Genomic DNA, 23,205 nt, shown 5'->3' on the forward strand with positions numbered 1-23,205 from the left:
GTCCTGAGTGCAAACTGTCTTGCCACTCAGGCTATATGAACCAGGAAATCCAACGAAAAGTAGCTATCCATTATAAGAAAGGGCATTGCATTGATTCTTTGGCAAGAGCTTAGAGTGGCAATGCTAGGTCTTAAGATTCTGGAGGAAAGCCCTGAATTCTGCATCATAGAACTACCCTTTGTCTGAAAAGCAAAACCTAGCATGCTACTGGGCCTCAGTAGGAACTCAGCTCCTGGCCATGTGTTATTACCAAATGACTTTGTCTCAGTCACAAGCCATCATAAGTTAGAAGTGGTACCCCTGGGATCAAGCTCAAGCAGTCCAAAGGCACAAGTAATGAACTTGAACAAGTAATACAGGCCTCTGTGTCACCTACTTGTTTTGTATCCTAACCTTCACTCTCCTCAATTTTATGGTATCATGGGAAGGTTGCTATGGATGGCGTAAGTCTACAGACTGGTATGAGCCAAAAAAATGGACTACTGCTGCATTACATCCCACTCTGATGATCTTAATGGGCTCTGGTGAGAGAAAATTATCTCACTGGGCAGAAACACAAACACTCACTCAGCTATCAAATTTGGATGGAGAAATGGTTAGAATTCCTCAACAGTGAAAAATTGATTTTGGTTGTTTGTTAGGGACCTTGGAGGAACAAAATTGGAAAATCAGAGAAATGTGATCTGGGGAAGAATGAGAACGATCACTTAAATCTTGCATCAGAATCTCTAGGGACAGTAAGATGTGTGGCACTGAGAAAAGTTATTACATAAAGTATAGGAGATGAAGCTGTTGATGTGTCTTTGAGGAGAAGCAGAAGATTTCCAATGGAAAAGAATAAGAACACCTTCAAATATTTAAAGAATCATCGTGTTTATAAGAGAATAGATTTGTTGCATGAAATTACAGTTGGTAGAACAACATGAAAAAGCTAACAATAGATTAAATTGTCCTATGAAGTGGTGGGCTCTTGTGATTGGGGGAAACTACCCTTGAGTCTAGAAATTCACTTGTAAGATTGTGTGATTGTTATATTAACAGTTACAAAGTTGCAGAATCAACTTTGCTAACCAGGAGTCTATACATATCAAATAATTTTTTACTTTCAGACATATCAAAGAGTTGGTAAAAGTTTTTCTTTTTTTCCCCTCCCTTTTCTGTCTTTAGAAAAATATTTCGTAAACCATAATTACTCCCACCGCAGGATGTCTTCAGCTGATCTCTAAAGGCTGATTTTTCACTTCTCCAATGAGATCAGTTCCTTGGCTTCAGGATAGAAGGCTTTATATTGTCTCACCTTAGGATATTGCAATTGTGTGGTTGAAGACAAGAGCAGAGCCTTCGCTACCTTAGGGCAGGACCTGGGGATATTACTTTAGCACAGTTTAGTGCCTGGGACCAGGTTAAAGTGCATCAAGTCAGGAGTATATTGCACATATTGTCAGTATAAAGACTTATAACTGAAAGGAGTTAAGAACAATCTGAAGGACCCCAAATTTAGCAAAAATAAGGAGAGTGGAAGGACTAGGCTAAGTTATTAAAAGTACAAGTAATACATGCACTTTTAACATATATATTTTTTGGACTAGACAAGTAAACTGTCTTCTATACACAAAATTAGCAACAAGAATTTAGCAAAGGGGGGTGATTGTCGTCTCAATAAAATTGGAAATGCTGCCTAGAAGTTGTGCAATCCTGTTCTTTTCCCTGTCTACATGACTCCCTGATGCCCACATTTATGGGCTGCCTTGCTAAGAATAAAATCATAGTCCGAAGAGCACAGGTAAGGTATGTTACGACCAATATATGTCACTTCTCTGTCTCTTTTGTGCTTTCTATTTACAGATTATTTAGCCTGTCTTTAAATAAATATTTATTCCCTATCAAAATTTCCCTGGGATGAGGAAAGGCGTTGCTACCTGAAGCAGAGTGACGATCTGCGTTGTCTTGTTGTTAGTTGCCACTGAGTCGGCTCCTACTCATGGCTCCCTTACGTGTAACAGACCAAATTGTTGCCAAGTCCTGCACCGTCTTCGTGATGGCTGGTATGTCTGAGTCCATTGAGGAATAATAGAAACCCACGATGATCAATAGGGTGTCCTTTCCTACTTTTTGTTTCTAGTCTTGTAGCAAAGTCTTATATATTTTTAAATGATAAACTAAGGACAAGAAAAATTAAGCTTATGGTTTCAGAGTTTTATTGGTACATTTCAGAGGTGGATATTAATGTAAGATTAATTTCCTATGTATCAAACATGGTCTTAAATCAGGAGGGAGAAATTCTCTTACGGTGTACTTTGAGGTCTGAAAACACTTTGATCTCTGAAGTACACTGGCAATAAGGGGATGAATGTTTTGTTAATGAAGGCATTGGATGCTCTGAGCATAGTTTAAGGAATCCTGAGTGATTTTTCCAAACTCCTCATGTTCCCATTACACATCTGCCTATAAAAAAAAAAAAAAAAAAACTAGAATTTTAGGGACAGTGTTGGGGATAATCTAGTTCTGTCTTCTAAGGCTGGTCACACAGCTAGTTAGTGGAAATACAGCATTGAGTCTGATCTGTTTTACTTGCAGTAAGAAATTGTGAAAAGTTAGTGTGAAGGGATGGTCTAGTTATTTTATTTTCAGAAGTGAGGACTGACAAACCTTACTAGCTGTTAGATATAGGAATGATGGAATCTGTAGAAAGTTTGGGTATCTTCAGAAAAATCTTTTTTTTCAAAGATAGTCTGACCACGCCCAGTCCACTGTGGAAGACATTACTAGAAGTGTACAACTTACTAGTTGTGTAAACTCTAGCAATTTACTTTGTCTTAGCTCTGGAGGCATGGTGGTTAAGAGTTATGCTGCTAACCAAAAGGTGAGCAGTTCAAATCCGCCAGCTGCTCCTGGGGAACATATTGGGGCAGTTCTACACTGTTCTCTAGGCTGGCTGGGAGTCAGAATCGACTCGATGGCAATGAAGTTTCTCCGCTTTATCTGTACAAAGGACATGTGAATGGCAGCTACCTTGCAGGCTCATTGTGAGGATTAAATGAGTTAATTTATGTAATGTTCTTAGGAGAGTGCTTGTAACATGGTGGTATAACAGTTATTATTGCTACTATTATTATTATGTAAAGCATATTTTTTTTTATACAAGATGCATGATTCATTTAAGTGGCAAATCCTATTACAAAATAATGGTAAAACTTCTATTTTGGAGTCTTTCTTACTGTGATTATAATCAATTAATATTAAAGCAAAAAAAATACCAAACCCATTGCCATCGAGTCGATTCTGACTCATAGTGACCCTATAGGACAGAGTAGAACTGCCCCATAGAGTTTCCAAGGAGTGTCTGGTGGATTTGAGCTGCCAACCTCTTGGTTAGCAGCCATAGCACTTAAGCACTACACCAGCAGGGTTTTCTGGATTAATATTAGCGTAGTTGTATTCCAAAAGTATGTATATACTCTGTATTAAGAATATTTTGCTCACTAGCCCCAGATGCTGTGAGTTTTCTTCCTCAAAATATCAATTCATGAAATTGCCGTAATATTTAGCAGACTTTACACAATGGATTGGATTCTAGAGGTTCCTTGTGATGTCAGCTTTTATTGTTTTTAAATTCGTAACTGTAGCTCTTCAGGACCTTTTTCTTAGTCTTATAGGTGGGAATCTACTTCTTTCCTAAAGTTTGTTTGCCTCCTTTTCTCTCAGGCCCATGTAAACACATGATCAGACATCCCAGCATTTCCTCAGTACTTCCACATTGAGATGAAAATTCCACGGTGGTATCTTGTACTTAGGTCAGTTCTGGCTTCACTGACCTGATCATATACTTGAATAAGTTTCTGAATTTTTTCTTAAAATTAGATATTATAACTCAAATGTAAAGATGCAAGCACTTAAATGTTAGAATTTAGACTTCAACAATCAAGGTAAAATTATATAACGAAATTAAGGTTATCTAATTTTTTTTTTTATACCAGTTGCTCCTTAGAAACCCCTATGAAGCAGTTCTACTCTGTGCTATAGGGTCACTTAAGAGTCGGAATCGACTTGATGGCAACAGGTCAAGGTCCAGATCAGTTTTTACTTTTAAAAGTTTTAATGTTTATTGTTTTGGTTATATATAGATAACTTGGTCTTAACAAACCACTGAAGAATATGGGGTACAGAACTTCAATATAAGGACAAATATCTATTGTATTGGTGGGTACATGGCTAAAGCCAAACATGTTTCTTTAAAAACTGGAGATGGTGCATAATTTTCTTTTTGCACCAAGTGCTCACATTGTGCCCAGTGTGTTAAGCAAAATGTCAAAAAAAAAATCCAATGGCAATTTACACACTACTTAAATATTTCCTTTTGAGAATCTATTGTGTGTTCAAAATTTACCACGTATATTTAAGTTACATGCGGCATTTCCAAAAGGACCATTCCTGAAAGAAGTTTTAGATTTTGATAAACCCAAGTGTGCCAAGGAGTGTCTACGAAGAGATAAAAGGCAAGGTAAGAACTAAGAGACTGAAAAAGCATAGATGGTTCACTCATAATTGATTGATCTTTATGTGACAGAAGGTGAATTTGATTAAAATTGGGTAAAAAGAAACATTCTTGACCTTCACAGAAACTTTCAGAGTATCACCATTGTCTCTAGAATTTTTCTCTTTTTTTCAATAAGACGGTAAATTGCTTCTTTAAACTTCTTAAAACACTTCAAATATAGTATTCTCAATTTCAAGGCTATTAATCAAAACTACTTAGCCTTGCTTTCAAGATAAATTACAACTACGAATTACATCCTGATCTACCATTCCCAACTTACTGTTTCTTAGCACGCACAATGCCCTTCAGGTAGGACTCTCCATTCATGCGTCTTTGAAAATGTCTTCTGCGTTTTTACTTTTGTATCTTTCTTCCTATTATTTCCTCTGCCTAAAATAGCTTTCTCTTTCATTTTTGTCTATTAAATTCCAAACTTTTAAAAAGTTTTAACTCAAATAATTCCTACCCCATAATACCTTATCTTCTACTTTGGAGTAATCTCTTTCATCTTGCTAATATGTATGGTATTAATGTATCACTCATATTCGCCTAGTCCTAATTTCATATTATTTATTTCTAGATATGTATCTTACTTTTTATTATGATAGGAGCCTTACCTGTTCCTTTTTTCCCACTTCTCCCATTTTCCATCATCTTCATAGGTGTTTAAATAGCAGTCAATTGATAATCCATATTTCATTAAGTTGATTGACTTAATTGAAAGCCTATATTTATTTTATATATAAACTAATTATATTCTATTCTGAATCATTGTGATATGCTGATTTTCTTTCACTTAGGTGACTGTTCATTGGATATATGGCTCACACAAATGAATCAGTGGTCTCTGAGTTTGTGTTGCTGGGACTCTCTGGTTCTTGGGAACTTCAGCTTTTCTTTTTTGCAATATTCTCAATTGTGTATGTGGCATCTGTGCTAGGCAACATCATGATTATCGTTATCATTTCTTCTGACTCCCATCTGAACTCTCCTATGTACTTCCTGCTTAGTAATCTTTCTTTCATTGATATCTGCCAGTCTAATTTTGCCACCCCCAAGATGCTTGCAGACTTTCTTGCTGAGCACAAGACTATCTCTTTTGAGGGTCGCATGGCCTAGATATTCCTTCTTCACAGTTTTGTTGGGAGTGAGATGATGTTGCTTGTAGCTATGGCATATGACCGATTTATAGCCATATGTAAGCCCCTGCACTATGCTACAATCATGAATCGGAGATTATGTATAATTTTTGTATCAATTTCCTGGGCTGTGGGTATTCTTCATTCTGTAAGCCACTTGGCTTTTACAGTGGATTTGCCATTCTGTGGCCCCAATGAGGTAGATAGCTTCTTTTGTGACCTTCCCCTGGTGATAGAGTTGGCTTGCATGGATACTTATAAAATGGAAATTATGACCCTAACTAACAGTGGCCTTATATCACTGAGCTGTTTTTTGGCTTTAATTATTTCCTACACCATCATTTTGATCACTGTCCAATGCCGATCCTCCAGTGGGTCTTCCAAGGCTCTTTCCACATTAACTGCCCACATCACTGTGGTGATTCTTTTCTTCGGACCTTGCATTTATTTCTACATATGGCCCTTTAGCAGACTTTCTGTGGATAAGTTCCTTTCTGTGTTCTATACTGTTTGTACACCCCTGTTGAATCCCATCATCTACTCTCTGAGGAATGAAGAAGTTAAATCTGCCATGCGGAAATTGAGAAACCGTCATGTGAACTCCTGGAAAAACTAGAGAACTACCAAGAGGGAGGATAATCTTGAATGTGAATGAAAAAACTCCAGTGGATCACAGCATTGTGTAGCCATCTCTACTAATGATACGGTTTATTTAGCTATGGAGTTGTTATTTTGCCCTAAGTGCAAGGGAATTGCATAACATTCTAAATTGTCCTGAAAATATTTAGTAATACTTTAAAATATTTTATAGAGACAATAGATTCGAATGGAAAAAAAAAAGCTATTCATGTTTCTAAACTTGTAATAGGAGCCTTGGTAGTGCAATGGTTAAGTGCTTGGCTGCTAATTGAAAGGTCAACAGTTTTAACCCACATAATGGCTCTGCAGGGAAAAGACCTAGTGACCTGCTTCCATAAAGATTACAGCCTACTAAACGCTATAGAGCAGCTTTACCTTCTCATATAAGGTCGCTGTGAGTCAGAATTCACTTGACAGCACACAACAACAAACTTATAATTCTCCTTAATTGAACATATGATATTTTCATACACTGCAGTCAATATGTAGGAGCCAATTTTGTTTCTGATATCTAAAAAAACTATACTCAAATTATTCATAGCATTACTCCACATGTTGACATAGTGGAAAAATTATTGTATTTTACGACATGAATTTCACTTCATTGATATACATATGTTAGCTTATCTTTTTCTTCTGTGTTGACTATGGTTTCTTTTGGTTACTTAAATTTTTTTTTTCTACTTATTACTAGTAACATACAAATACTCCTATAAATTTTTTTGTTTTCTTTTAGATTATATATGGTGTGTATTTCTACTCAAAAACCTAGATTTTTTCTAAATATTTAGTGGTATCAGCAACATATATAAGTACATCTGTTTTCCAAGGCTACTTCTTTTGAAATATGGGTAAAGTGATTACAATGATTTAGACATTATTCACAGAAAATTGCAAGTATCTTTGAAATTGCTTGCAAATATGTAAGGTGTTCAATATGAGATGCAAAGCAAATGTTAAGTCCATCTGTTTTTGAAACTAACAAATGCACAAAGTGACAAAAATTGGTCTGACTTAGAACTGAGTCTGGAATCTATTCTTTCACATTTCTTGAAAGTGCAAAAGGACAGGTACAATTCACATATAGACCTAATATTAAAGATCAAAAGCATCTATTAAATGTTGTTTCATTTGCTATTCAAAATTTTTCCTATATACTTCTCACCTGAGCTTTGCAGTATGGAAAAGGCCTTATAACAGAAAAACTAAGTGTATTCTAACAATGAAAAAATAATTGCTTAACATAAAATTGAAAGTCTTCAATTGTTTTCACTCTGAATTCAGTATTTTAATTGCACAATAAGACATAAATTAGTTGTTATGTGCAAATATAATAACTCCACGTGCTAAACCCTGTGCAAGCTAAATTTTAGTAATAAACATACATACTATGTAGCTAAAGTTTCTAGGAACTTCAAATAGACAGTCAATCTCAGTTGTACAACGTTGAACACGGGTAATAATCTTTCAAACTTGACTATGTGTTGTATATTTTATACAGTGCCAAAACAATTTTAGACATACAATAAACATTAAATCAATTGTGATTTTTTGGTGGTATTTTCTTTCTTTTTTTTATTTAACTCTGTTCTCCTAGTTGGAATACACAGAGTTGCTGTACCAAAAATAATTGGCTGACGTTCAGCCATTTCAGGAGATAGCATATGATCAAGAACCAGTGGAATTAAAGGAAAAAGTTCCAGAGCCACTGAAGACATTGGCAAAAAACAAGGATCCAGGAATTGATGGAATACAAATAGAGACAAATATGCGCAAATCTGGAAGAGTTCACTCATCTATGACAAGAAATTTGAAAGACAGCTACCTAATCAACTAACTGGAAGAGATCCATATTTGTGCCCATGTCAAAGGAAGGTGATCCAACAGAGTGTGGAAATTATCAAATAATATCATATGCAAGTAAAATTTGCTGAGGGCTGAAGATAATTCAAAAAACAGTTGCGGCAATTCATTCACAGGGAATTGCCAGAAATTCAAGCCTGATTCAGAAGAGGACATGGAATGAGGGATATCATTTCTGATATAAGATAAATGTTGGCTGAAAGCAGAGAATACTAGAATGATGTTTACCTGTATTTTATTGACTATGCAAAAGCATTTGGCTGTGTAGATCATAACAAATTACAGATAACATTGCGAAGAATAAGAATGCCAGAGCACTGAATTGTGTTCATGTCGAAACAACATAGACCAAGAGGCAGTTGTTCATACAGAACAAGGGGATACTGCATGGTTTAAAATCAGGAAAGGTGTGCATCAGGGTTATATTCTTTCCTCATACTTATTCAATCAGTATGCTGACCAAATAATCTGAGAAGCTGGACTATATGAAGAAGAATGTGACATAAGGATTGGAGGAAGACTCATTAAGAACCTGTGATATTCAGATGACAACTTTGCTTGCTGAAAGTGAAGAGGACTGATGAAGATCAAAGACTATAGCCTTCAGTATGGATTACACCTCAATATAAAGAAAACAAAAATCCTCACGACTGGACCAATAGGAACATCATGCTAAACTGATAAAATATTGGAATTGTAAAGGATTTCTTTTCATTTGGATTCACAATCAAGGCCAATGGAAGCAACAGTCAAGAAATCAAATGATGTATTGCAGAGGCCAAAACCTGTTGCAAAAGATATCTTTAAAGTGTTAAAAAGCAAAGATGTCACCTTGAGGACTCAGGTGTGCCTGACTGAACTCATGGTAACTTCAGTCACATCATATGCATGAGAAAGCTGGGCAATAAATAAGACAGAAGAAGAATTGATGCATTTGAATTATGGTGTTGGTAAAGAATATTGAATATATCATGGACTGCCAGAAAAATAAACAAATCCGGTTCCTCTTGAAGGAATCATGCTTGGTAAAGTAGAGGGTTAGTGAAAACTAAGAAGATCCTTAAAGAGATGGACCGACACAGTGGCTAAAATAATAGACTCATGCATGACAATGGTTGTGAGGGTGGCACAGGACTAGGCAGTATCTTCTTCTGTTGTACATTGAGTCTCTATGAGTTGGAACCAACTCAACAGCACCTAACAACAACAACTGGTGAAAATTTACAGGTTTTGATCATATCCTTGAAAAACCAAGTCATTGGACTACTCTGATTCTCAGTATTCTCATATGTAAAATGAGGTTGTTAATAATAACTATGTCACAGGAATCCTGTGAGACAAGATGATGTAATGGAAACAAAAGCACTATGAATAGTAAAACATTGTATAAGCAAATAGTTTTTTTGGAACAGGTAATTCTGTCAACATATGGATAGGTATGGACTCTGTGAAGGTAGGCTTTTTCTACTCCTGCCTCTGCAAGTAGGCTAAATTGATGATGCACATGCACACACTCACTCTTCCCTTTCTTCTTTTTTGTCTTAGTAAAATGCACATCTCTAAATTTGGAACTAGGCAGTGCTCATTTATTAGCAAAACTTAGAAGTCAAATAAAATTTATCCAATATCAAGTAAGACTATAACACAAACAACGTACTCTGTCCAAGTTATACAAAGATAAATCAATCTTTTTGTCAAAGACTTAGAATCATGTATGGCAGAAATAACATAAACACAAAGAATTAAAATACAAGATGGACTTTGATGAAGGTCATAGTGGAGCAACATACTACAGAAATAAGAAACAAAACTGTACCTCTCCGTTAGTCAAAAAATATATATTTTTTTGGATTCTGGATTTTGATATTTCCATGGATTCAGATGGTGGAAAGAACACATTGGAAGAGATAACAGCCCATTTTATTTTTTCAAACAAAACCACATTGCTAGTTCTTATCCTGTTTGTTCTCACATCTATTCCTTATCCTTCCTCTACTCTGCACCATATTAGGCTGACCCTGAAATCTGCATTCTCCAGGCTGCAATTTTAGCTTGCTTCCAGCTGCATTTGGTCATTTAGAGACACAATGAATATTGGATGGCAAGAGGAAAATAGAAGCCAAGGAATTTACTCTTTGCTCTGTTCATTGGATACTTCTCTGTTCATTGGATGCTTCATTATACTGACTATGATTTCTGGGGGTGTTTTAGCTCCTGGAAGATAGGCCATCATATTTTCTGCTTCTGCTAGGTGACCCCAGGTATCCAAAAACACTTTCTCTATTTTTCCATCTTGAGTTGGGGAAGAAGTGTGGCTGGCATCTCCTAGTTGCCTTATTAACTCATCAATCACATGTGTAAATGATTAACTGTACTGTACTGGCTCTGTAATGTAGAAGGATTTCTGTTTCCCAGTTTGTGCCTTGACTAACACAGGCACAGATTTGGGAGAGTAGAGTTCAGGAAAGACTAATAATAGATTTTATCTCATAAATTGCACTCATGGAAATTAGTAGCAGAGCACAAAGCTCAAGAAGATGAGGGCAAAAAAGATTATTAGTGGCTTTTAAGGAAGACAAACACAAAATAAAATCTATTTGACACCTACTCTGTGCTAGTGATTGCACTATTCATTTTTACCAACTACCTAGCAACCCTTCAAGGTGAATACTATTTTCATTAAATAAAAGAAGAAATTAAAGAGAAAGAGAAGAGGAGATAAAGAAGAATGAGGAAGATGAGGAAAAGGAGGGGGAGGAAAAGATGAGGATGATGAGGAGCAGAAGAATGAGGAGGAAGAAGAGAAGAGGGATTTTAATTTCTGAGTGGCTATTTGATTTGGTCAATTCTCTGTACTGCCAGAGATACATTCTTCCACTTTCTAATTCTTACTTCACCATTGAGTCTATTTGGGTTATCAGTGATCAGTAAAGACCATAAACTATTGCATTAAATGTGACAAAAAATCCAAAAGTCATAAAATAAAAAAAAGATGGCTAAAATTCACTATATAATTTTCCATGGAGGTATAAAAAAATCCATCACAAAAAAGCCAAAAGAAAAACTAGATGAAAAACAGCAATAACTAGTAGACAAAGAACTAAGACCTTCAACAGGTAAATAACTCTTACAAATATTAAGTAAAATCCTCACGAGCCAAAGGAAAATTTGACAAAGCATATAATTAAACCAAAAAAAATCCAAACCCATTGCCGTCAAGTGACCCTATAGGACAGACTAGAACTGCTCCATAGGGTTTCCAAGGACTACCTGGTGGATTTGAACTGCTGAGCTTTTGGTTAGCATCCATAGCACTTAACTACTATCCCAACACGGTTTCCAAGTATATGAATAGGTTGTTATTAATATAATGAAAATGATTCTTGGACATATCAAAATAAATGTATAAATTATCATGTATACATATTTGTGTATATATATGCAAATTATCTCGGGAAATGTTAAAGAGTCTGGTGACAGATGCTGCCTTTAAGAAAAGGGATAGGGTTCTTTGGATGAGAGGTAAAAGTTGGAAGGATATTTATTTTTAAATTTTATTTAAAAATCACCATTAAAAATCTTAATTGACTCTGCTTTTGGCCACCATGGATTAACAGAGATCAGATTTACACTTCTAACTTAAATAATCTGTAAACTGAACAAAATATATTAAAGAATGGTTTTTAGACATTGGACAACAGTGAAGGACAGTAATACCCAAGAAGACAAACAATCAAGGTGTACTCTATTAATTCAATAACTTATAGTCTGGTGAGAGTTTCCAGGCTACTGTAGAGGGAATGCAAACCTAAATAGAAGCTGCTAGTTTCTCTGAATTAAGAAGACAAAATTTGAAGTCTGAGCAGGTCAATATGACTAGAATTTTCTGGGAAAAATACTGGATAAGAAGAAGCTGAGCAGAGAAATAGTCCTAGATAGTTTCAGGTGGCTCTCCTCAAGTATTTGTTTAAATACTACTCTGTGCATATGTGTGAAAAAGTTATCTGAAACCTGGGAAAGAACCATTGGACAATAGGTGGGCAGAACAATTTTGAAGCTCACACATGGCAGAAATATGTCATATTACTTGCAACCAGATTAGTGTAGATTTCTAGGAAGATATTCCCTCAATGAATCCCTGGGTGGCTAACCTAAAGGTTGGTGGTTCAAATCCACTGAGTGGCAACATGGAAGAAAGGCATGATAATCTCCTTCCATTAATATTATAGCCAAGAAAGCCCTATGGAACAGTTCTATTCTGTAATACATGGAATCACCATAAATTGGAATTGACTCAATGGCAATGGCATTGTTTCATTGGTATTGCTTCAGTACTGCTGAAAAATTAGCCCTAAAGGGTGATCTACACTTGCACTAACAAAGCTTAAAAACAAGTCCCAAAAGGGGCAAAATAATTCCAAGAATCTTAATTGTGTCATCAAACCAAATAGAACTATATTTAAAGGAATAAAAAAAAGAAAAAGAAAGAAAAAAAATATTTCAAAATTCAAAATGGCTAGATTATAATTAAAAATTGCCAGACATGCAACAAGGTAGGAAAATATGAATTATAAGCAGGAGCAAAAAACAGCCAACAGAAAGAGACTGAGAAATGACACAAGTGATAAAATTATCAGGCAAGACTCTTGCAACAGTCATTAAAGATATACTCCATATGCTCAACCAGGTAGAGGAAAACATGAACATGATGTGGAGAGAAATGGACAAGATAAGAAAAAATAAAATAAATCAAATTTCAAGAGATAAAAATTAAAATATCTGAGGTGCAAAATACATAAGATAGGATTAAGAGCATTTTTGGATTTTATTTTCCTTCCATTGGCTGCTTTTATCATTATTTCAGTTCACTGGTTTTCAGGAATTTGATTGTGATGTGCCTTGGCGAGGTTCTTGTCAACTATCTTCTGAAAGAGTTAGCTGAGTTTCTTAAATCTCTGAGTTCATAATTTCATCGTACCTGGAAAAAAATTTGACCATTATTTCTTCCAGTACTTTTCTTCCTCCTTCTTTCTGTGATTCTAATTCTGCATATATTACACCACTTGACAGTCTTCCACAGCTTAATTTTTCAAACTTTTTCTCTAAGTGTTTCATATTGCGAGGCTCACAACATGTACAGAAGTAAATGTATGAAAACAAAAGTACAAAAAACAGGAGAGGAAAGTAAACAATACAAACAAATGAAAACTGTGATGTGTTACGAAAAGAACAAATACAGTCTCGAGATTAAAAAAAAAATTACAAATCAGGAGACCCTCTGTATAATAGTCTTTCAGCTAATATCTGAAAGATGAAAAAGATATAGCATATGAAGAACCAGGGGGAAAAAATACTCAGGTAGAGGAAATAGAATGTGAAATTTCCTAAAGTGGAAAGGTAGGGTGCATACCAGGAAATGAAGCAGAGTTTAGCGAGAGAAAAGAGTGACCAGAAATAAGGTTGAAGGGTAATATATAAAATCTAAAATGGAAAGGAATCACTAAGGAGATTGAGTTTTATTCCAACAACAGTGAGAACACATTTATCATTTTAAAGTTAGGTAACTTACTATGATTTAATTTTTAAAAAGACTACTCTTCGAAGAATTGATTGGAAAGAGTCAATGGTAGAAAATGAGAGATCATTCGAGGGCCTTTGAAATTTTTAAGGAGAAGGATAATGAAGGTTTGGATAGGGCTGATTGAGGCAGAAATGGTAACAAGTTGGTATGTTGGGACTATTTTGAAGGAAGGCACAGCAGGTCTTGTTAATGGGTTGGATATATGGAGGGAAGGAATCAAGTTTCTATCTGAAACCAAGGGGCCTGTGGAAATGCTGGAGCAGACTAAGGAAGGAATAGGTTTGTAAACAGAATTGAAAATGTCCATGAAACTTTAAAAAGAAAATGTCGAGAAAGAACTTGGCGTATCAGCCTGGAGCTCAGAGAAGCCGAGCTCCCAGATTATGTTCACCACATTTTCTTGATGCTTACTCTTTGTCTCAACATTAAACATTTTCTCGTTGTTATCTGCTTTTCTCTGGAGACCGTCTTAGTTCTTCTACATCTCTCATGAGATTTCTTTTCACAACAGCCAAAAGCAAGCTCTATGTATATATGAGCAACTCCACCCATATACCCCCAACTAACCTTTCTTTCTGATTTTATTGTATGGTCAAGTACTGAGCAGACACAATTAAAATATCGAATTTGGTTAACAGAATATTATGTAGTATGGTGTTTGAAGCACTTATCATAAATACTGCCATGAAAAGGAAGACACAAAAGATTAAAAAAAATATTTCTAAATTTCTTAGGCACCTGCCAGATGCACGTTTCTTCTGATCTGATTTTCTTCAGGCTCTGAATATGCAGGTTGGTGCTTACTGGAACGGTCACCTTGGGTAAGGGAAAAGAGGCACGTGGAGGGAGACAAATTATTAAGTGAGGTTAAGTGTAACTATTTCAAGCTTCTGGGTCACTACATTTTCCCTGGAGATAAATGTCTTCACTTGCAATTACAGGCCAATAATTTAAAAGTTATCATCATCATGGCTTTGGGAAAGGCATCAAAAATGATGCTAATAACTCCCACAGCAAGATGACTTCACTTCTCAAAGGAAGTTCTTTAACTGGTTATTGTAATGGGATTGGCTATCTGAGATTTTGGGGTGTGTGGTATGGTATTTAAATACTTGTATGCCCTTATGGTTCATTTTTTAAAAAACCAATAGGTTTTGGAGGCTTGTCTTCCTCAAGCTGCTGCTACTCCCTTGGGGTTACTATCAGAACTGGTATGTGGAATTTAATCACATCAAGCAAAAGATTAAGCATAGATATTACCACTCAGAGAGTTAAAGGTATTCTAAGCTAAATTTATTGATAGGGTTAAGATGACCTGAGTTCTTAAGAAGGTGAACTTGAAGTTTGCGTGTGAGACTTTAAAATGTGAAACAAAACATCAAAGCATGTCTGATTATTGTCACTGCCAACACTGGTGATTGATGGAGGGATTCAGGTAAATGTGAGCATGTTGATATTTAAACCAGAGAGAACAGAAATGATGTTAGAGTATAGAACGGGACATAAAACTGTCATTTTAATGACCAGGAAGACTTCTTCAGATATAGGCTCCCAGTGATCAGGTCCTTCTTAATTAGGAAAAATATATGATTAAGTATGTATTCTTGGACTATGCAAACCTTTGTTTACTAGCAGTGTGCCCTTGTGACACTGACTTTACCGCTAAGCTAAGCTTCTTCTACAGTAATGTTAGGATTGTGATAGTACATACATCACAGCTCTGTTGTAAGAATTAACAAGATAATGCATGAAATGTTTAGCACAATGCTTTGTAAAAGTTGACTTGAAAATAGACTAACACTATTGTAATTATGAGTGGCAGAGCCATTTTCTTCCCAGCTTTACAGAGTGTTGTAATTTGATATTTTGATGTTTTCTCTCATTGAGGGACTTTTTTTTTTTTATTGTACTTTAGATGAAAGTTTACAGAACAAACTAACTTTTCATTAAACAGTTAGTAGACATATTGTTTTGTGACATTGGTTAACAACCCCATCATATGTCAACATTCTCCCCTTCTAGACCTTGGGTTCCCTATTACCAACTTTTCTGTCCCTTTCTGCCTTCTTGTCCTTGCCCCTGGGCTGGTGCACCCCTTTAGCCTCACTTTATGAGACTGTCTATCTTTGGCTGAAGGGTGACCCTCAGGAGTGACTTCATTACTGAGCTAAATGGGTGTCCGGGGGTCATATTCTTGGAGTTTCTCCAGCCTTTGTCAGGCCAGTAAATCTGGTTGTTTTGTGAGTTAAAATTTTGCTCTACATTTTTCTATAGCTTTGCCCGGGATGCTTTGTTGTGATCCTTGTCAGAGCAGTCAGTGGTGATAGCCAGGCACCATCTAGTTGTGCTGGACTCAATCTGGTGATGTCTGTGGTAGATGTGGCCCATTAGTCCTTTGGACTAATCTTTCCCTAGTGTCTTTGATTTTCTTCATTCTCCTTTGCTCCAGATCAGGTGAGACCAGTGGAGCATCTTAGATGGTCACTCACAAGATTTTAAGGCTCCAGAGGATAATGTTGAAGGAATTTTCTAAGTTCTACTATTTTGCACTTTCTTACATCAGAATTATATATCTCTTTATGCGGTGATTAGTCACATCTCAATGAAAGGCAACTAAAGCAAGTCCTTTGTTACAAAATCCTTGACTTAATTTGATTATCTACACAAAGAAGCCGATTTCCTCATGTAAAGATGGTTATCTTCATTGCCAAACTATTTTTCTTCTCTTTGATGTCTTTGATTGACTCTTTTGTCTCACATTGCTATCATTAACACCAAATGGTTTTGTTTGTTAATCTGAGCTGAGAAACCTAGAGTTTAACCCAAAGAAGAAGCTGTTACAATTTGCCTTATGAATTTTGCTTCCCTCTTTATGCTTGACTAGAATGCTTTTAGTTGAACTTTTTGGCTAAATCATATCAATTCCCAAGTCCAGGAAGTACCACCTACGAATTTCACATTTCTTCTTTAAGTGAAAGGTTAGTTTCACATTCACTTTAGCTTAGACAGAGGCCTGTAGCAGCTTTCCAAAGTCATCGTATTACCCTTAGGATGCTCTCATGCCCAAGTCAGGGATGTATTTAACTCTGTATTTGAATTCTAAAGTAGATTTCCCAATAAAACATCAGACAAGGCTTCCCTTTCTTTCACAACGATAACTATTTGGAACATAACTGTACCTCTGATTTATCCCACTCTTTCTTTTAGGCTTCGAGAACTCTGAAGATTGGAAGTGACTACAGGTGAATACAGGGAGCACTCTGAGGAACCCTACCTGGCTCCTCTTTGCAGATTTTCATCTTATTGTTTCAACAATTGTATGCTTATTACAGAAAAATGTTTTCATTCTAATATTGGTTCATAAATCTTATTTTTTGCTTTTAAAAAAACCTCATAGCTTGTGAATCTGCTCAGAAGAAGATATTTTTCCATTCTGATTGTATGGTGCTAAAACTTAATGTGATTTTCAATTATAATAGCATGCTAACACAACTAATATTTATCCGTCACTTTATAGTCTTCAAACTTCTTTCAAATGTATGCTATCACAGTTAAGGGATCAAAACTTCAGAGAGTTGTGGTCAATTGCATGAGGACATGAATCTTATATATTTTGTTTACTGTTATATTCCCTTGCCTACAGACTGCTTGGCATATAATCATAGAAGGTGTTTAATAAGTTGAATAAATGAATGAGTGAACAATATCACAAAATAAGTAGTAAAGCCAGGAATTAAACCCAGATCTGATCTCAAATTGTATGCTATTTATATAATGGTTTCCTATGGAAATTTCAGTCTTTTCCTTTCCCTGAAGGCTGGCTTATCCACAACGTTGTAAATAAGGATTCTGATTGGCCCTTAATACAGAAAAAAATGCTTTTAGAATTTTAGAGAAATTCTGCCTACACTTGTAAAACTAAACTAAGTCAATTCAATTAAAATTGGATACAAAATAAAACGGTTTTAGGTAAGAAAACTTTTGGTTTAATGCATTTACCACTATTTAAATCCTTTATCAGACCTCGTACACACAGAGCTATAGTTCAGGAAGACACATCAAAAGGATCAAGATTCTGTGAGGCGTTACCATAAAAAGCAATGACCAATTTTTATGTTTTTGTTGATGGCCTCGATATTTGAAAGTCATGCCATGAATAAATAATATATCTGAACTCACTGTCATTGAGTGTCACTACAGACACAGAGGAAGTGCCTCCCAGCTTGTGAGATTTGGCCCTGAGTTTTTCATTTCAAAGGGCCCTTCCTGGAAGCCTTAGATAGTTCTCACTTTATTTTGAATGATAAAACTTACACCATGTATTTACATGGAAATACAGAATTTGCAAAGCAATTTTATATGCATATTTTATTGCGGAAAATGCAAAGGCAAGTTGCTTACGTGTCTTCATTCTTAAGGCTGAATTTATAGTTTCCTAAGTTGGAAATATTTTTAAACTCATGAGGCAGAATTTTTTCAGAAAAGCCAGTTATACACCTGTCAAGTACATAATAATGTTAAAAGCTAAATCTCCATTCATTTTATCTCCAATAAACCTGCCAAAATTATACAGATGTTTCCAAAAAGAGCACTCATTTCACATCAATCAGTTATTGCACTTGCTAGCTACCTCCTTTGTCTGGAATGGATTTCCTCATGGCCCTTATTCTCCTGTCTTTGTTGAAATGAAACCTGCCTAGGGAGGCTTTCTCTGACCACCCATTTACAATCTGTATTCCTGTGTTCCACTTTATTTTCTCCATGTTGTTAGGTGCCATGGAGTCTGTTTCAATTTGTAGCGACCCTATGTACAACAGAAAAGAACACAGCCAGGTCTTGTATCATCCTCACAATTGTTGCTATGTTTGAGCCCATTGATGCAGCCACTGTGTCTATCCATCTTGTTAAGAGTCATCTTCTTTTTCATTTCCCTCTATTTTAACAAACATGATGATAACATGTCCAAAATATGTGAGACAAAGTCTTACCATCCTTGCTTCTAATGGGCGTTCTCATTATCTTTCTTCCAAGACAGATTTGTTCGTTTTTCCGGCTAGTCCATGGTATATTCAATATTCTCCAACACCGTAATTCAAAGGCATTAATTCTTCTTCAGTCTTCCTTATTCATAGTCCAGCTCTCACACACATATGAGGAAATTGAAAACACCATGACTTGGGTCAGGCTCACCTTAGTCCTTAAAGTGGCATTTTTGCTTTTAAACACTTTAAAGAGATCTTTGCAGCAGATCTGCTCAGTGCAATGCATGGTTTGATACCTTGACTGCTGCTTGCATGGCCATTGACTGTGGATCCAAGTAAAATGAAATCCTTGACAACTTCAATCTTTTCTCTGTTTATCATGATGTTACTTATTGATTCAGGTGTGAGGATTTTTGTTTTCTTTACACTGAGGTGTACTCCAATGCTGTAGGCTGTGGTTTTGGTCTTCCTTAGTAAGTACTTCAAATCCTCTTCACTTTGAGCAAGCAATGTTGTGTCATTTGTGTATCACAGGTTATTAATGAGTCTTCCTCCAATCCTGACGCCCGTTCTTCTTCACATTGTCCAGCTTCTTGGATTATTTGCTCAGTATACACATCGCATGTGTCTGCCAATTTGTCATACTGTGGTGGCTTGCCTGCTGCAGTGATACTGGAATCTTTGCCACTGGTATTTAAAAACCTAGTGAAAACCTTACGAACAGCAAAGGAACATTGTCTCCATAGCACTTATCATTACTTAATACAATATAGATTTTATTTATTTTTTAATCTCCAGCTCCTTATCCCCTTAGGATGTAAGCTATTTGGGAGTGGAGGATTTTTTACATTTACGTTAGTTTCTTTTTCTCTAGAGCCTATAATAATAATGTTTGATGCATAGCAGATGCTTTATTTGTTGAATAATTTACAATAGAGACTTTGATCAATAGGCTTTGGAAAAGACTTTTGTTATTGTAATATTAACTACACTAAAGAATGAAGTGGTTGTAAAAAGGACAAGTGAGATAAGAAGCTCAAATATAAATTTAATCAGAAATACCTGATGCTAATTAAAATTGCATAGATAGCTGGTCTGCTCAAATAATATTCAATTCAGTTGCTATAAAAGGCAAATAATATTGAGGAAGATAGTACAACTGTGATACTAAAAGAATCATTTTCTTATTTAAAAGAATGTGTGTTTCCAAGGTCCTGGGAAGATATCTTTTTTTTTTTTTTTTTTTGCTTTTTTATAACTCACTGTTGTAAAATTTAAATTATTTTACTATAAGAAAGCAAACGCAATTTCTGGCTCATGCTAGTTTAGTTAGAAATAAATCTCTCTCTATTCTTATTATTGCAGATATCTCACATACATGGCCACGTCTCACTCCTTTGATGTAATTTATCAGAGTAATTGGGCCGATTTCCATCTCTTTACACTGCTCTAAATTTCCTCTCCCTCCAAGATTTTGTCAAGGGCGCTAGAATCATTTTGCACTATATCTAAATGTGTAAGTACAGACTTTGCCTTTCAAAGAACTATGGAGAACTTGGACACTTCTTCTGCATTACTACGTTAGAATACAATGGCAAATACTGCTTTCTCTCAACTTCTTCTCTCCATCTTTATTGACATTATTAATTGGATGCATTTATATACCTGTCTTCCTTCCTTCCATCCGTCTGTCCAACCATCCAATCTATCATCTATCTTACATGACAAAAGTAAAGAATAATTCATGTAATTGTTTAAGGAACCACAGAGAAAAGTAGCAATTTCCTAAGAATAATGTGAATAATCACTGCCTCACTCCCTCATCATTTTTTTATAGTTATTAGAATTAAAATGTTTGTTAAATTTGCATGAAAGAAGGACTTATCTTTATCCGTTTCAATTACTTTTTTTTTCTCTTCTAGGTAACTTCAGCAGCCCAGATTCAATTGATGGTTGGAGCAATAAGTCAGTGGTTACTGAATTTATTTTGTTGGGCTTGTCTAGCTCTCAAGAACTCCAAGTCTTCCTTTTCTTTGTGTTCTCTGTGTTTTATGGAGCTGCTGTTTTGGGAAACATCCTTATCATCCTCACAGTAATTACAGACTCTCACTTGCATTCCCCGATGGACTTTCTCCTTAGCAATCTCTCCTTCATTGATGTTTCTCAGGCTACATTTGCTACTCCCAAGATGATTGCAGACTTCCTCAATGAACACAAGACAATCACCTTCCAGGGATGCACGTCACAAATCTTTTTCTTACATGTCTTTGGGGGTAGTGAGATGGTGCTTCTTGTTGCCATGGCATATGATCGATACATTGCTATATGCAAACCTCTGCATTACATGACCATCATGAGTCGCAAGGTGTGCACTGTTTTGGTGGGAGTCTCTTGGGCCATTGGCATCCTACACTCAGTCAGTCACCTGGCATTCACAGTCAACCCGCCCTTCTGTGGACCCAACAAGGTAGACAATTTCTTTTGTGACCTCCCTCTCGTGATCAAGCTTGCCTGCTTAGACACCTATGTTTTGGAGATCCTGGTGCTCACCAACAGTGGTCTGCTATCACTCATCTGTTTCCTCCTTTTGCTTATTTCTTACACTATCATCCTTGCCACTGTCCATCGCCAAGCTTCTGGTGGGACATCCAAAGCTCTCTCAACCCTGTCTGCCCACATCACTGTTGTGGTTCTGTTTTTTGGCCCATTAATCTTCATCTATATTTGGCCCTTTGAAAGCTTCCCAATTGATAAATTTATCTCTGTGTTTTTTACTGTCTTTACTCCTCTCCTTAACCCCATCATTTACACACTGAGGAATAAAGATGTGAAGGAAGCCATAAGGAAGCTAAGGAACCGAGGTCTTTTGATAACTGTGAAGAAGTAACATATAACCTTACTTCTCGGCCATTGTAGAGACTGCGTATAATTATTATCCTTGTGTTTATATCATAATTATTCTTTCACTACTAGGGCTCCAGAAACTGGTGATCTAAAAGTTGGTAAATTCAGTGCAGAATCTCATCTTTTTATGATAGTCCCTATATTCTGTGGCTCACATTATCTTCCCTAAAATACATCAATTTCATATATTAAAACTCCTAAGTAATCCTTTTGCCCTTATATAGGAGTTATTAATTTTTAATCTCTTGCAGTATTTTAGGCATTAAAAATGATTTCCTAACTCTTCTGATTTGACCAGGTTAGCACAGAGGGTAACTTAGCATAATGTGAGTTAAGAACAATCTGCTTTGGCATGAAAGGCTGTATGAATACCCTAAAGCATGTTCCTCTGCCTTTATCACTTATAGCTCATAATTTTTCTAGGGGAAATTTGGGTCCTTTAAAATTCCAGGCACACAAATAAGACATTGATGTTTGTAAAATCAGATTTCATTTGTCATTTGTGTTAAATCCTAAGGAAACCCTGGTGGCATAGTGGTTAAGTGCTACGGCTGCTAGCCAAGGGGTCAGCAGTTCAAATCCACCAGGCATTCCTTGGAAACTCTATGGGGCAGTTCTACTCTGTCCTATAGGGTCGCTATGAGTAGGAATCGACTCGACAGCAGTGGGTTTGGTTAGTGAGTTTGTTAAATCTTAAAGACATAAAATACTATAGAAGCAATTATGAGATTGAGTTTTGCTGCTCTGTCTTTGAAGGAAATAATAAGCCTGTTGCCATGGAGTGGATTCTGACTCATGGTGACCCCATCTGTTACAGAGTAGAACTGCTCCATAGAATTTCTTGACTGTAATCTTTATGAAGCAGTGAAGCTGAGTGGTTTTGAACCACCAACCTTTAGGTTTGTAGACAAGTACAAAGTGTTTGTGACACCTAGGGACCTCTGAAACAAATAATAGCACACCAAAAATATAATCGTCTGTAGCTGAAATTACTACAATAGTTTGTACCCTCTGGAAGAAATGTAACACGTACATACAAATTCTCTTTATAGCACTGATAATAAGCCTACTGTTAGTTGAGAATCACTGTAGGATTTTGCTTAGTTAATTTCATTTGAGAGGGTCAATTTTAAGGCAGTTACAGAAAGCTCATACATGAGTAATTAGGAAGTATTTCCAATACTCTTTTTTATCAAACTTTAAGTGAAACCTCAGAAGCATACCAGTAACCATCTTACCATGGAAGGGATAAGAGAAAGGTGAGCATGCAATTGACTCTGCCTTTTTTCAGCCACAGGATCTGTTCCTGTCTTCCCTGGGTTATTTAATTCATTTCAGGAGGAGTTTATTCTGTTTGTGCTAGCTTTCAATTCAAATGTGTAGTTTCTGAACTGAAAATGAGATTGTCTTTTGTTTTATTACTTAGGATAGATTATTCTAAGGCAAATATTATTCTATCTCCTAGCACACTTGTCAAAGTAGCAAAAGCTTAACATGAAAGCATATGCAGTAAGTGCCATAAGGGAGACATCATAAACAAAACATTAATTTTCAGGTAAG

General features: G+C 36.0%; 2 protein-coding genes across 2 annotated transcripts; both read left to right on the top strand.

Annotated features, from left to right (window-relative positions):
* Positions 1-5,276: 5,276 nt before the first annotated feature.
* Positions 5,277-6,600, top strand: LOC100662368 (olfactory receptor 4K1-like). Its single transcript, XM_010602731.3, is given in 1 exon segment — positions 5,277-6,600. A coding segment is annotated over 1 exon segment (936 nt). The 5' UTR covers positions 5,277-5,356; the 3' UTR covers positions 6,293-6,600.
* Positions 6,601-13,890: 7,290 nt separating this feature from the next.
* On the top strand, positions 13,891-21,628 carry LOC100676077 (olfactory receptor 4K3-like). Its single transcript, XM_003418700.2, has 2 exons — positions 13,891-14,038; positions 20,664-21,628. The coding sequence occupies exons 1-2, from the start codon at positions 13,891-13,893 to the stop codon at positions 21,626-21,628; spliced, it is 1,113 nt and encodes a 370-aa protein (XP_003418748.2).
* The last annotated feature ends 1,577 nt before the right edge of the window (positions 21,629-23,205 follow it).

This window comes from Loxodonta africana, chromosome 10 (assembly GCF_030014295.1).
Source record: "Loxodonta africana isolate mLoxAfr1 chromosome 10, mLoxAfr1.hap2, whole genome shotgun sequence".
In the NCBI taxonomy this organism is placed as follows: domain Eukaryota; kingdom Metazoa; phylum Chordata; class Mammalia; order Proboscidea; family Elephantidae; genus Loxodonta; species Loxodonta africana.

What these genes read in the sequence shown, in the direction of transcription:
- LOC100676077 (XM_003418700.2), top strand. Translation starts at nt 13,891, where the DNA reads ATGGTAACAAGTTGGTATGTTGGGACTATTTTGAAGGAAGGCACAGCA. An exon ending in GCAGACTAAGGAAGGAATAG is followed by an intron (nt 14,039 to 20,663) that starts GTTTGTAAACAG and finishes TTTCTCTTCTAG; the next exon opens with GTAACTTCAGCAGCCCAGAT.